The sequence below is a fragment of the Argopecten irradians genome, chromosome 13 (genome assembly GCF_041381155.1).
Source record: "Argopecten irradians isolate NY chromosome 13, Ai_NY, whole genome shotgun sequence".
Lineage (NCBI taxonomy): Eukaryota > Metazoa > Mollusca > Bivalvia > Pectinida > Pectinidae > Argopecten > Argopecten irradians.
Genome location: NC_091146.1, coordinates 20,208,531 through 20,224,171, shown reverse-complemented (window position 1 = coordinate 20,224,171; position 15,641 = coordinate 20,208,531). Strand labels below are relative to the sequence as shown.

At 33.0% G+C, this 15,641-nt stretch overlaps 1 protein-coding gene across 2 annotated transcripts in view; it reads left to right on the top strand.

Annotated features, from left to right (window-relative positions):
• LOC138305565 (scavenger receptor cysteine-rich domain-containing protein DMBT1-like) overlaps positions 1-15,641 on the top strand; it is a 37,071-nt gene that overhangs the window by 17,730 nt on the left and 3,700 nt on the right. Inside the window, exons 2-16 of one of the 2 annotated variants that reach the window (XM_069245873.1) lie at positions 1,121-1,241; positions 1,678-1,814; positions 2,665-2,763; positions 3,868-4,006; positions 4,487-4,677; positions 5,660-5,716; positions 7,068-7,206; positions 7,821-7,987; positions 8,745-8,801; positions 9,348-9,486; positions 10,231-10,394; positions 12,206-12,220; positions 13,378-13,431; positions 13,904-14,103; positions 14,814-15,046. In XM_069245873.1, coding sequence (XP_069101974.1) covers positions 1,733-1,814; positions 2,665-2,763; positions 3,868-4,006; positions 4,487-4,677; positions 5,660-5,716; positions 7,068-7,206; positions 7,821-7,987; positions 8,745-8,801; positions 9,348-9,486; positions 10,231-10,394; positions 12,206-12,220; positions 13,378-13,431; positions 13,904-14,103; positions 14,814-15,046 — 1,736 coding nt within the window. In that variant the 5' untranslated portion in view covers positions 1,121-1,241; positions 1,678-1,732. The remainder of the gene's footprint in view (positions 1-1,120; positions 1,242-1,677; positions 1,815-2,664; positions 2,764-3,867; positions 4,007-4,486; positions 4,678-5,659; positions 5,717-7,067; positions 7,207-7,820; positions 7,988-8,744; positions 8,802-9,347; positions 9,487-10,230; positions 10,395-12,205; positions 12,221-13,377; positions 13,432-13,903; positions 14,104-14,813; positions 15,047-15,641) is intronic. The other variant, XM_069245872.1, reaches the window with a different exon arrangement.

Below are 15,641 nucleotides of genomic sequence, written 5' to 3'. Positions count from 1 at the left end.
AACATTATAGTTCATGTAATACATATAAAACTTACATTATGGCCTCATAAACTTCTCAAATCATCTTTACAAGTATCAGCGTTCTTCTCCATTCATGACTGCCACTCTTTCTACCTTACAGTGTTGAAGAGTTCTCTAAGGCGCGAAAACACCACAAGCGAGCTTACGTTCAAAGGGAAATAACTCTTTGACAAATGAACAACTTTCAGCGCAACTGTAACAACACAACACGTTAAAAAGATGTTTTTATTTTTATAATTAAAATACTTCCAGTGCTGCAACTTAATAAAAAGTGGTAAAAGTAGAAAGTTTAAACCTCGGACAGTCGGCGAAAAATGTGTATAGCACCTATACGATAGCTGCAGGTACAGGTAGGCCTAACGTTATACAATGCACAGTCGATGTTGGGTACAGATCCGATTTGATGCATTCAACTCAAATATATAAAAAAATGAATGATATTGCCGAAACCTTTTGGACTAGAGATAGTCTTAAGTCTTCAAAGATCGCTTTTTAATGAATAAGAAAAAAAAAAAAAACAACAAAAAAAACCCCAAAAAACGAAAAAATCACGATAGCTGCTCACAACCCAGTGGTACCGCGGTTTCATCGGTTTTCGACGGCGAAAGACCAAAATAGATATTTTTACACACAATGTCAAACATATTCAATTCAAATCATTAATTAGATGTTTCAGACGCATGTTAATGATGTTTTTGTGCAATATTTCATGAATTTCATCTACTAAACGAAGCATTGTATCCACAAATGCTGTAAGATTTACATTGTAGCCTACGTAGGCCTACTGTTTCTTTTTGTCAAAGTGGCGTTTAAATGATGAAATGTTTCAAGATAAAGCAACACTATTATTTTAAACTATGTTAAGCTGTATATGAGTGCAAATTGCCACCATAATACCACAAATGAATGCTTATTCAATCCTTCAAAACGTCAGCTTGCAAGGTCGAATCACCCGGGCTCATAGAGGACTAAAAAGTAATTTATAACGTCATTGGAATGTTCGGGATCAAATCGTCAAATTTAGAAATGGTAATCAGAATAAAGAAATTAATCATTTTTTTACTCACATCGCAATATTTTCATATCGCAACTGTTACAGGAAATTCTTATAACCTGGTATCGAGTTCTATGCCTGATTAATCAACATCGTAGTGATAAAGACCTTCGGCATCTTTTGGCATCAGGGGAACAGGGACATAAAAAGTTGATTTTCTCAAAAAGTAAGAAAAATAAAATACATTAATTTTGCTAGAACACTAAAAAATCATTCTGATTTCGGAACACTTGGAATTATGAAGATAACTCTAACAGTATTTTTATTATTATTAGTATGTATTATGCAAGTAATTAGCTTAATGTTATTTCTACACTAATTATCAAAATTTAATTTTAAAAGTTTTTATCTAGATACCGCGCGTCATATTGCGTTTCACGCCACTTTCTTCTTTACCACCCGTTAGTTAGATATCATTGCGCCGGATGGTAAAACATTGAAGATTACACAGGAAAACTTTTGTTCGAAGGCCATCAATGTAAAAAAAAAATTGTAATAGTGTTATTGGTGTTTATAAGAAGCTTTTTAATTTGGGAAAGGTAGGGGACATATACAATTCGCGCCTAAACTAATCAATATGTGTATGTGTTGGACACTTCCAGGTACTCTGGGTCACTATCACCTCTGCCTTTGGTCATTACTTCAACGACGAATTCAATGGACGTCCGATTCTACTCCGACGGTTCAGATCCATACCTTGGCTTTTCAGCCAGCTATGTGATATACGGATCCCATCATGGTATGATAAATCATATTCTTCAATTATTTTTACATTTATCATTATCTCAGGGTCAACCGCACATAGTCATCTCATTAATCCTTATTTGCTGAGATAAGTTTTTCAAAACTACTGTTTCCACAATATCACCATTTATGAACGTCATCAATAATCGAGTGACGTCATACAGCTATGCTTTGAACTCCACTCAATGAACAGACTGATGTTGAAACTAGGACCTGTCGTGGTTTGGAAAATCACGCCTTCAATCTATGTTACAAGGTCAACCCAAAATGCAAATAATCAGTATTTCGTATTGTCTACGGGAATACGTATTAAATATCCAGATATAAAGAATCTGGACCAAATTTCAACAATGAGTAGCACTGATAGAAATACAAAAAATACGTTAATTTGTTATCGTATGAAGAGTGGTATTAATGGATGTATTGCCTGTACCAAACTATGACTTTTGATCCTTGGATAGTGCTGCTTCGCTAATGAAAAATTAACCACAGTTTATACAAATATCACTACACCTTACGTTGCCTTTATCTGCCAATAAACTTTTATATCATCCTAGCCATATATAAGAACGAAAATGTCTCCTACATGAATAGGTTTTTGGAGTAACGGAGCATTGCGAATCATTTCATGTTTCTTTTCCAGACGGTATATGTACCTTAAACTCAACACTTGATATCCAAGTAATTACACATGTATTGCTGTTTTAAATCTCACAAAGAAAACTCGCTGTATTTATTTATCGAGAGGAAACCATATGTAAAATATATGATTGTATTTTTAAATTATTTACTTTTTTAATGAACGAATTGGATTTTACTATATAAAATAACATTATTGTTTTCAGAAAGTACGACTTTAGACTACGAGACTGGAGCACTGACAGACAGGACGACGCTTTACTACGACGTCAATTCAGCATCCATTGCAGGAAAAATGACGCTGCGTAAGATCAAGTCACATTAAATAACCTGCTTATGTTAATTAGTAGATCGATGAAATTAGATAATTTTATTATCTCCTAATCTCATGAACATTTGTTTCAATTGTTTTATTTTAAAAATGAAAGTGTTACATAAAAGGACCAATATACGTTACCTTTCAGGGTTTTCTTTTTCTTTTTTTGTAATCACAAATATATATAATGATCGAACACTTTACCAATGGCCTAGAATAAAGATGAAAGACCGATCTTCTTTAATATATATTTGTTTTCGAAACTTCAAAGTTGTTCTCAGTAACAACTTACCTGTTTTTAGTCAACATTTTATGCAGTCACATTAACAAAATTGATAGCCATATATGAAATCATTCTACATAGGCCTAATACTCGTTGATTGATTGATTGTCAAATACAAAATGTGTGTTTCCATATTTTAGCGTATTAATTGACGTGCTTATATATAAGATACTAGCTAAAATATAAACATGTATATATACTTACAGTAGTATGAATTCAAAGATTAGTTTATTTCAACTTGCATCGGAGATGGGGAGCCCTATTGTAATTTCTGTGTCCATCTGTTTTTCCATCATCAATTGGTTCCATGCGAATGCCACGATGACCTGTAATCTAGACATCTAGTACCATTTTGCCCTTTAAAGAAGTCGAAAATTCCGAAAGAGTGAAAGACGTCAGTGGTTTTAACTCACCTAGTCCGTCCTCCGTCAACATTTCCTTTAACTTGCTACTACGCATAGAGTTCTACATGAATTATGATAGAATTTGGGACCAGAACCATTTTTGGAGAATATGGAACAGAGTTTGTTTACATGTACATCTTGTGTCTGACCCCTTGGGGCATAGGGGGATTCATTAGAGAAATAAGATGTATATCTTAACATCCTTGAGAAAAGAAATAGTGCATCTGCATTCAGTGAATTACTAAGCATAAGAAACCACGTGAACGATACAGGCCCTCTGGGAATCTTACTTGCTCATTTTAAATGACACATTATCAGACATTTTGTCGGAAATCTAAGTTATTATTATCATGAAATAATCCTACACGTACCTGGATAACGTTTGGTTTTCCTTTTTATGTAATAGCGTACGGGACTTCGTTCAAGCTCAGCGGACAGCAGCTGCGAGTTTATCATAATGGGAGATGGGGAACCGTATGTGATGATGGCTTCAACCATGAGACAACCGAAGCAATATGTTATCTGATTTATAAGAGATGGCCATCGTACGTTCTTCAATTTTAGATGCTTATTGATGATTCATCTATTGTTAATTTTACCAAGTTTTGAAGGAATAACAAAAGCAGTTGGTTTTGATGAAGACCTTTTTTTACTTTTCTTACAAATGCATGTTGAATAGTGCATTAACAATGTTTTATGAAATATCATTTTCATTTTATAAATACATGTTTACATACATAAATGAACCTTTTGATTTGGAAAGGGAACATTTCAGAAATACTGTGAAATCATTTATTTTCGCTTTGCTCAATCTTAGTTGTTGATACAATCTCTGAAAATAACATTTTACATGTATAAATAACTAAAATACTTATTTATATTTACTCCTATTTAATATGTATTAAACAATAAGGCAAATATTCCACTTTTATTCAAAATTGGATACTTTATTACTAAACATATATCATAGTAATTTATTTCTATCATTTTAACCGCTTTGTGATGATTTTTTTCTTTGATTTTAGGAGTGTAAGATATTTCAGTGGTGGATATGATACAACGACTGTTAGTAACTCCCCTAACACGATATGGCTGGATGAATTGCATTGCAATAATGCATATCCTTATTATCCGAGTTGCACTGCCAATTACTGGGGTATAAACAACTGCGGGCACTCTGAAGATATTTATATATACTGTAATTATGACTCTACAGGTATGTAATATTTAACATGAAATTCTTTCCGCGATAACCTAGTTTCGTGTCTTTATAAACACTGTTATATGGCTATCTTAGTAGCTTCCATTTACCATTGTTTGAACACAGAATTATAGATAAAAAAATAGAATGAGGTTTGGAGAGTTCAGTGTATAAATGCCGTCCGGCTCTGACTCAAGGTAAACCTAATAGCAATCTTTCAAATGCTATAGGTCCTATGTACTTGAAAACACTTTGAATTTCACTTATACAGTTCACTTTGTTTCCGAAACGGATTTTAATATTATTTTAACTGTAAGACCAGTGTTAGTGAAAATTTTGTACATGTACCTTAGCTTAGCCTACATCATACAATTATTATCACTTCCAGGAAAATGTTAAGGTTTATGATCCTGTTTAAACAAGTGAAGTTTGGTATGCCCATATATCACTTTTCAAGTTGCACTTGAACATAGCTTAGTTACTGAAAAGTGTTTATGCATCTGTTCTAACCTTATATATTACTGTTGACTCGTAGACTGTTGTATTTGTAAATGTGGGTATTTGCAAATAAATTGTACATTGCAGTTGCATATTTCTGTCGCCAAATAAACATACCATCATTGATTATTGCCTACATACTTATCATCCTGGCTGTACATAAACCATTGAAACATTCTGATCGGCTGTGATTTTTCTTTCGTACATATTTAACAAAGCGAAGACATCGTATGCATGTACTCATAACAGATAATATCACGGTACATATTGATTGAGACCGATAATATCTTGATGACAAATAAATCGAATCCTCCGTATTGTATCGTAAATATGTATTTTTTAATTTCAAAGAGGTAGGGAAGTAATGTTTGTTGTGATAATTCGCTATACGTTACCGGTAGTCACGCATAGTTTCTAAAACACCTGCTGATACCTCTACTGCTATACAGTTAAAACTTTGTGACCTCAATGCCTCAAGTTGTTCTCATCTTCTATTCAGATATCACTCTTACAGACTACCATCAACAGACGACGACTGCAGGGAGAATCAATCTTGGTAAAAATATCATGTCTTTTTAAGCCAGCCAGTCATTTAAAGAAAATGTTCTCTGTTACGTTTTCCAAATTAATTATAAACACGTATGTATTTACTTGTGGTATTAAGTTGTTCGTATATATATAAGACATAGATGATATAATGCGATGGCGCTATATGAGTGCGAAATAACTATATGTTTATTGTATTAATTTTCGTCTTTATCTTAACCATGTGTAATACGAGCAGTTCATTCTAACGTGTAATCCAGTTTAAATAAATTACAATAATTACAGTATTATCATTAAATTGATTTGATAAAATCTGTATTCTTTCTTCTCTGTACTGAAAATCATTTATAATGTTGAATAAATATATCAGGTTATATGATATTGCATGGTACCCAAAAGATGTATGACTGCATATAATAATTAAGCCATTAATGGATGTTAATTTTAACAACATCGATTTGACTATTTTGTCTTTGACTACAGTAGGGCAAAAGCCACAAACGAGTTGCAGATATTTATCAGCGTTAGGCTACCATAAACCAAATTCTCTTCGTGTTCGATATTGTTGAAACTATAACAGCATGGTCAAGGCTTATGATTCATTGTTAGATATTGGTATGTCGCGGATGCCTGCTAAGTAAAACGTTGGCGTTGGGTTACTTTCGTAGATTTTTTCGTTTTTACATATTAAAGGGTTTTCTGTCTTACAGGTAGAAATTCATTGTGACGTCATGTGTTTTTCGAAGATGACATCTTTTTTTTCAGAGAAAATGACGTGCGTTTCGATTACAAAATAATGACGTCACAATAAATACCTACCGGAAAATGAAGACAACTTCATTGACATTTTACAAAATTAGGTCACTGTGACCTCTTTTTAACACTTAGTAATACTTTCCAATTTGTTTTATTTTCAACCTATTAATGTATTATAATTCATGAAAAATCAATGAAAAAATATCATTTGATTCCAGCAACACTGGACAAAATAGACAATATACCTCCCTGTTTCATGTTTAACTCCAACCCCCCCACCCCCCACCCCCCACACCCCCCTATAAATCACAAGAAACTCCATCCTGACCTTAATCATAAGTCATATCATGATTCCCAAACCCCCGGGTATCTGTAAATAAATAATGATGCTTATCGCTCAAGGACGCTAGAGGGCCCAAATTGACTCTCCCCCTTGCTATTTGGAACTTATTTACTATCTTTGGATTCTATACGTTAAAAATAATTAACATAACGACTGATAAATCGTAATACATAAACTATTAACTGTGTTTCTATGAAATGACTTTTGCTAAAACAATGCTAATTCATTCTTTTTATTTGTTATTGGTTGTTTACAAATTCAGTGCCAGGAACCAAGTTTCGGTTACAAGAAGGACAGTTACAAGTTTACCGTAACGGAATATGGGGATCAGTGTGTATTGAAGGATTTGATATGAGGACCGTTCGGGGGATATGCTATCGTATATACGGGAAATGGCCTTCGTAAGTACAAATATTCTGTACTCGTAGTCTCGGAATGTTCATCATTTTAATGAAATACAAGACGGTTTGTACTGTAGTATATTTGATAATTAGTTTTTATGTAGACTCGCCCATTTCCATTCAAAAAACGGAAAGGCATTCTCCATATTCTAGGGGTTACTTTCACTGTCATTATTTCCATCCTTGAGATACTTCATAACAAAACTTACATACTTCACCTAAGTGTATCGTTATTCCATTTTTGTGCATCAAAGGACCGTAGGTCTCATATGATACTCCAGGTTTATACTGAAATATCCTAGGGTGGATATGGCGATAGTGATAATATCCCCTGAGGTATCGAGGGTGACGAAACAAATTATTATCAAAGTAAATTTGCGAAAGTACCGGTATATTGTGATGAATTTTCTTTCAAATTATAATCTTCGCAGACCTGTTATGAAATGAGTTTTGGAGACGAACAATTTATAGCGCATATTATGACCATTATCTGCAAAGAGGTGGTATCTATAGAGGTAATGCATTCCACAACAAAACAATTCAACGCGTATATAAAAATATCTAAATTAAGCCTCGTTTCGATATCATTTTTTTTGTGCTGGCATATGTTATAGAATCGATCCATACTACACAAACGTAATCAATCCACGTGCTCGATACACCTGGCTAAACCACGTGCAGTGTACAGCCGACTACTATTACGGTCCTCAGTGTACTGCGGATCCATGGGGAGACTACTCCTGTACGACTGTAGAAATCGGCTGTTATATTTCTGACAACGGTGAGCATCATTAATGCATACTTAATATACATGTAAGGTTCGTTGAAATCGGCTTATTTTGTTTAACATAAGGATCATTAACTCTTATTGCAATTGGTAGCTATATTTCAAAGCAAATTTAGTCCGGTCGTAACCATAGTAATAGAAATCAGCCGTTATATCAATCAATTAAAGACCTTTGATGAGGTCCATATAGTGCTATAAGGCCTTCGTAATTTGGTAGACTTATTCAATGACCAAGGGAGAAGCTCTAGGTCATTATTTTAAGTTCTCCGAAGGTGGCATAACTCCATATGAACCGAGATGATAATTTTCATAACACAGGTCGTATTGTATTTTCCGCCGTCGTCCTAATTACCGCGCGTTATAGTTGCCTATCACTGCACCAGACGGCAAAACAGTGAAATTTACCTTTACTCTTAACATAGATTGCTTATGAAATCTTGGATTTGCCTGGAGTAACATGATATGAGGAGAACCATTTATATATATAATTGTCTTTAAGTTCTTTTTTATTTTCGAAAGATATCGGACCTTTAAAGAAGGCTTATCAGAAATATCATATATGAATTATTAATTTCCTAAATATACAGGACTAGATAGTATTATACATATTTTAGAATTATACCTATTTTGTTGTGCATTTATATGCACTATTTCAGTTATAGTACTCTTTAGTTATATATTGGAATTCTAAAACTTCGATGAATCAGGGCTATTAGAAATTATTAGAATATTTTTTATCTCTTCTTTTCAGAAATTACTACACCCAAAAACCATAAACAAACAACGATGGCAAGCAAAATAGATTTAGGTATTGTAATACGGATTTATTTCTGAATTATAACATAACTGTTCAGTCATGTCATCATTATCGTACGACAAATGTGGAAAACATTTGTTATATCACAAGTGACAACATAATATGACGTCACTCTATTGTCGTGTCAGACAAAAAACTTCACACTCTACCCTGTTGTTCTATGTGTATTTCAATTTATACCGTCTGGTATATATGTGATAAATACTATTCTTCACTCACAGCTTTGATTCAAAATAAAAAGTTTTCAATTGTGGTAATGCTGTTAAGAAAATAATTTGAGTAACTGAAGAAAAATACGTATTCGTCTGTTCCTATATTTAACGGAGAAAATATACTATTCGTCAGCGAAGTAACAACTATAATTTTTCTGAATTAATTTAAAATTATGATTTTTTAAATGTTTTATGCCCTTAAAATGCTGAATATGTCAACTCAATTTGTTTTTTGTTCTTATTAATGGATTGAACTCTTTGCTCAAATTATCTTGCGTATGAATACAGTTAATCATTGCCCTGCTTTTTAATATTTATGAAACAGATACAGGAATCCAGTTTCGGTTAGATGAAAGACAGCTTCAGGTGTACCATAATGGGATATGGGGTTCAGTGTGTAAGGAAGGACTGGATATGACAACTGTTCGGATCCTTTGTTATCGTATATATGGGAGATGGCCTTCGTAAGTACCATCATTGTTGTTTACAAAGCTGTAAGAGTTTGTGTTTTTTATTGAAATAGACAGCGATTTTATAAGGGTATCAGCATTGCTGATAAAGTTGAATCGAGCGTTTCCATTAAGAATATGGAATCCGGAGGATTAACGATGAACTATGGAGACGAATTATTGTATTTGTCCGTCTAGATTTCACAAAAAACTGAAATTGTAAAAGGATTGACAATGTACTTAAAATGCGTTTTCATCTGATATTTTCATATTATGAAATATAAGACTAAGTCATTTAAGGTGAAATCAAGACTGGAAGATTGTGATAATCCGTCCACATAATCCACAGTTTGTGTGAAATAGGCATTGGAGTAGCCTATTGTGATGAACCATTTTAAGGATAATGTAAATACATTTAATTTTAAATAAATGTATTAGCAAAATTCAGGAATGATTTTTTCCGTACGTATATAAAAGAAGTATCTATTTCTTTATTTGTTTGTTTAGCGTTAACAGTTTGGAAATACTTCCTTGCCCGATACATTAAGAATAAATGTGCTTTGTAACCGTCTTTTACATGACTGTACATCTGTTTATTTCTGTGTCTTGAAAATGGACATATCGCCTCGAAAGTTTGACAAGTTATCTGTCCGTACTGTTAATGATGCCTTATACCTAATCAGAAATAAGTATATATAAATGCAGTATAAATGATAAACACTTTATAATCCAGTTTCCGTTCGTTTGTGTATGTTATAGAATGGATCCTTACTACACAAATGTTTTCTACCCACGCGCTCGACACACTTGGCTAAACCACGTGCGATGTGCAGACGACTACTATTACGGTCCTCAGTGTACTGCGGAACCATGGGGAGACTACTCCTGTGCGACTGTAGAAATAGGTTGTTACATATCGGATGGTGAGTAGTAAACAAACGATATCCTGATTATTACATTTTTTCTAGCTTTTATTTACAGAAGACCCTCACTATTAGTTCCGCCAAAGATTATTCCGCCATAGTATTTAGAGAATTATTTGCCCTTGCGATTAATACGACGTATTGTTGTGTGCATAATGTCATATACATGTAATATAATGTCATTTTTACGCACAAACTGATGAGATAACAATTTAGATTATATTTTCATTGCCAATTCTTCATTCCGATTGGTCAAAAGCGGGGGAAATATCTAAATTGATTTATATTTTTTCTGGAGTGAAATATATCGCTTTTGTGTTCACCTTAAAACATTTTATATCTAACTGTGAAAATGTAATAGAGGGTTTGTAATTCACTTAACACTTACAATACAAAGCCTAGTAATAGGCATAGACATGTAGACACGAACTACCTGTGTTACAATTAAGTTTATATCTATAATTGATCGAGACATTAACTCTCCTATAAGGGAGATAACTATCATAGGCTATGCATGTTCGATCGTTTTTCATATTTTTGAAATAAAAATGGTTGAAATTGACATTTAAACCCTCCTATGCACTGAGCGGGCAATCGGCTTTCTACAGTAAAATTGATGACAATTTATTTTTCAGTGTTGAATTATTTAAGCACTATTCTCATGACTATAACAAAAAGATATTTAGAATAATGTTTATAGTTTAATTTGAATGGGGAACGAATTATCCACTGATTTCCCGGCTTTTACTGGATATATTTTTACAAGAAAACAAGTTTCTCTGTGGTGCATCATCGATATTTAGAGAGTTGTTTTTATTTTTCCCAAATGAATGCCACATTTAAAAAAAATCCTGAAAATGCCACGGGTTTAAGACGTCATAATACTTTGAGACAACTATTTGAGACAATTAAAAATAACCTCAAATTTCTAACAAATGCAAATGAATGTAACAATGTTAAATCAAATTGTTTATACCTAAAAGTATATTTGTCGGCCTATAGTTAGTTTTCATGTTTACTTAATATACTTTTTTTAAAGATTTGCATCGATAGCGAGTCATTGTTTGGCAAAGATATCAGTTTTGTTCCTGAACAAGAAACATATATGTCATCCACAGCTGATTAGTCCATGAAACAAATACTTATATAACCCACCTGACGTATGATTGTTTGTTTAAATTCTTGTCTCTCTTGAAGCGGATTTCGCAGTTACTATTGTCTCGTATTTCATTTTATGCATATTCTATTTGACCAGATATTAAAAAGGGCTTGAGCAGAAGTTTTTTTTATTTCAATTATATAAGAACATATACCATACAGGATCTGTAGTTGAAAATGAAACGAAATTTGTTGATACAATCACCTAAAATCAATCAAATTTAATAATATTTCGTCACTTTAATTGAAATATATTTATATTTGATTTCCCAATCCATGAATAGATGTAATTCTTGATTTGGAATGGAAATCAGGAAATACGTTATGTGTTTTCTTACCCTACTTTATGTCTGCTTGGCCGTGGATTTAGTATATCTGAAGATTTAGTTTGTGCTAAAAATGTTTAATCAGTATACTGTTTCATTTATTGTCGATCCAAATATTTGACCTTTGATACTGAAAACGCTGACATGATAATTTTCAATGTCATATATCATTATTAATAAAAGAATGTATACCTCATCTTTAAGTTATTTGAGAAACCTTCACCGTGACAAGCCAGTTTTATCTTTCATATCAAATGCGCCTTATACGCACCAACTACTTTAAATTGTTTCTGTTACTCAACTTGTCTGTTTATCTTTTTTTTCCAGTTGAAACTACCGTTGGTAAGTTGATACACATGTTTATTATACATTTGCTTCTTTTCACTATATAAAGAGTATTGAATAGAAATGCTGTTGAAATCTGCTCGTTTAAAACCGCCATTTTCCAGGTAAATAGTCATTGGAACTATAGTTACCTGAAAATGAGCTATTTACCTGTATTACATTTTTCGCGGACATTTGCTTAATTAAGAATTTGATTGAATAACGCATTGGGAGTACTTAATTCGGAACCTCTCTGACTGTATCTTTATTTCCGACGAAAACACACAAAGCGCCTAGGTGAACTAGATTCCTAGAAAAAATATGCAAATCAATTAGAAATCAATCTTGATACTAAGCCATGTTCTGACCTTATTCACTACCTGTTTAATGTTCTTGTTAATATTTTTCAACTGTACAGGTGTGCATTGCTTAAAGATGCTCCACCGCTGACAGAGCATAACTGACATTCATCATTTGAACAATAATTGGTGTTTAATCGTGTATATATATATGTCTAATTAACACAAAAAATAATATAAAATAATTTATTTCGCCTTTGGTGCATGCGCAATTAGTACTTCATTCCATATAGGATATAGTGACACAGAAATTTTTCGGGATGCAATTAATTATTTTTCATATTTTTAACTTAAAGTAAAATTAGAAGCTCAAACTTTTCAATGGTGGTAATGGTGTAAAGTAAGTAACTTTTGCAACTGAAGAAAAATACTAAATCGTCTGTTCCTGTTTTTGATAGCGAAAAAATACCATTTGTCAGCGGTGGAGCATCTTTAAAGAACTATAATATTTTGATTACTGTAAGCCATGCATTATGTGTGTAATATAATTATGTGACCTATTGTTTTATGTGTCAGAGTGAATAAATAACACCATGAAGGAATCTCTGGAAAACAACGGTGACCGATAGGGAGTGTTGTTAACACCGCAATAAATATTCTTAAGAACTACATACGAACTGCAGACGACGATTTGTTTAAATCGTTTACTAGCAAAGGGAGCAAAAGTATAATAGAACACTTATTGAATGGGTGTTTGATGTAGTTAAATGTCTTTTTATTTTTGGAATCCCTTTTCTATTTCTGTTTACAAATAACTGATTAATTGTTTTTTTCGAATAACCTTTATAAAATGTCGTGTGCTTTTACGTTTGATAGAGACTCCGACAACAATGGCATATCCTGTATCACCATCATCTTCATCAGGATCAGGTAATACAATAAGGGCTTTTTTTGCAACAAGTTCCGTTTGCTTTTGGTTTTTCACAACATGATAATTTATACTATCCATTATGGAGAAGATTTATATAGGCTTAACCTAATATCTCATCCATTTATATGTATTTCCATATAATAAAATTTGTTGAAATGAAAATACTATACATTGTCAATAAAACAAAAAAATCGTTTGGTATATCATGACGTAAACATCAACATAAAGCTGTAGAATGCTTTCGAAAATAAACTTTTAGTTTTCTATTTTCCATGAATACCATTATATACATTATAATTGTAGGGATTCCCTAGATAATATGAGTTTTGTTTAAATTGTTCGAGCCCAACATTAATGTACAACGATGTGTCTACTATTGATAGTTCATAATTGTGTTCCGAAACTTAGTTATTACAAGTTGTACTTCATTATTGTGTATTTCAAACCAGATATGATATCATTGTTTCTCAGACCTGTATGTGAGATCAATCACTGTCGACTGTAATCCAGACGCTTGGAATATTATGATTTATCTGCCTGAACTTTACAAGCGCCATGCTGACTTCGATCCATCCGATATCTACCTTGGCCGTCCTGGTTGCCAAGGTTACCGAGTCGGGAATTACTTACGAATAGACCAACAGTACAGTAACTGTGATACTTATCACTTCGTAAGTACATACAAGTTAATTGTATTACTGTTTAGTGCTTAAAGTTCGCGAGGTCTATAGGTCTACAGTACACGATTCATGTAATTTGTAAACAATACTGTGCTGTTGTTATGACACACTATGTGCGTCAATGAACCTTTAGATATAATCCTGGTGGATATAACTCTACTGAGATATTATTATCAGCAATTTAGTGTTTGGTGGCCTTTCTACAAGAAAGTCGTTGGTGTCTTTTTCGGCGATATCAAGCCCAAATCAATTTCTCAAAACGATGTTACATTATTTATAGATGATGTGAATAGTGATGACATCTTATACCTAGAGATAATATATATAATGTGCGTTTTTATGTTATTCTTGTTTTCAAGTCATGTTATGATTTTCTTGATAACAAAATAAATGCTTTATCTTCTTATTTCCTTATTTGAATATTCTTTAGCTCATGGGTCAAAATTGCAAGTGGATGGTAATTGCATCTTTTCATCCATCGATGCGTGTAACTTTAATTTCTATCTATTTGTTACTTACATTTCAATGACCATCGTCCTCATAAACCTAGAGTATCTTAATTTAGTGTGATGGATGATGTGATCCTAATCTTACATTTTGGGACAGTTTGTTTGCTGTTCTAAAAACTTTAGTTATCTTTTGTCATTACCATTTCACTTTTTTCTATTTTTTCTACCTTATTTTTATATAACTCCTCGTAGATGACGTTCGGGAGAGTGGAATACACCAATACTCTAGTGTACGCCTACAGGGACCCTAATTATAAATTCATCATTAGAGAATACCGCTTTAAGATTGACGTGGAATGTGATATGGCGACGAGAGAGACTGTTTCTCAACACTTCATTGAGTCGCATAACCAAGTGCGCAAACGCAGTAACAATCCCCACATTTCCGGTTCCGGTCATTATCACATGCATATGTCCTTTTACAGGTAAAAATTAAAAGTTATAATGCCAAAGTCAACAAATAACGTAATATGACTGAAGGCAAGGACTTAAAAGGCGCAGCCAGATGTTTCAGTAACCATTAATTATGCAACGTTCAATTTATGGAAATAGCAGAGCCGAATTTTCTGTTTATTTTTTATTCATATATTCACACCTCAAACCCTTATTTGGTAATGGAAATCCACATAAGAAAAAGAAAAGAAAAATCTGTAACAGATATTCCGTTTTTGGCCGGCTGATTATATTGAAAGGTGGTCTATCACTTGATCGCTTGCAAATAAAGAGTAATAGCACTGAGCTTCTGCCAGATGAAGATTACGTTTGTCGGATCATAAAAGCATTTGAACTGGTTCATTATATTCTGAGCTGACTTAAAAGCACCGCATTCACGCTAGTGTTTTTTTACAGTGGGGAAAATGGCGGCCACAAACTGAAGTTGTCAGTGTGTAGGATTGAATTTGAAATATTGTGTTTTTTCTTATATGTTCATGTATATGTTACCTTTGAAGTGCTTCGCACTTCGAGCACGAAGGACTACGCCCTTATTAACTACAATTGGTTATATATTTCTCATCTCAT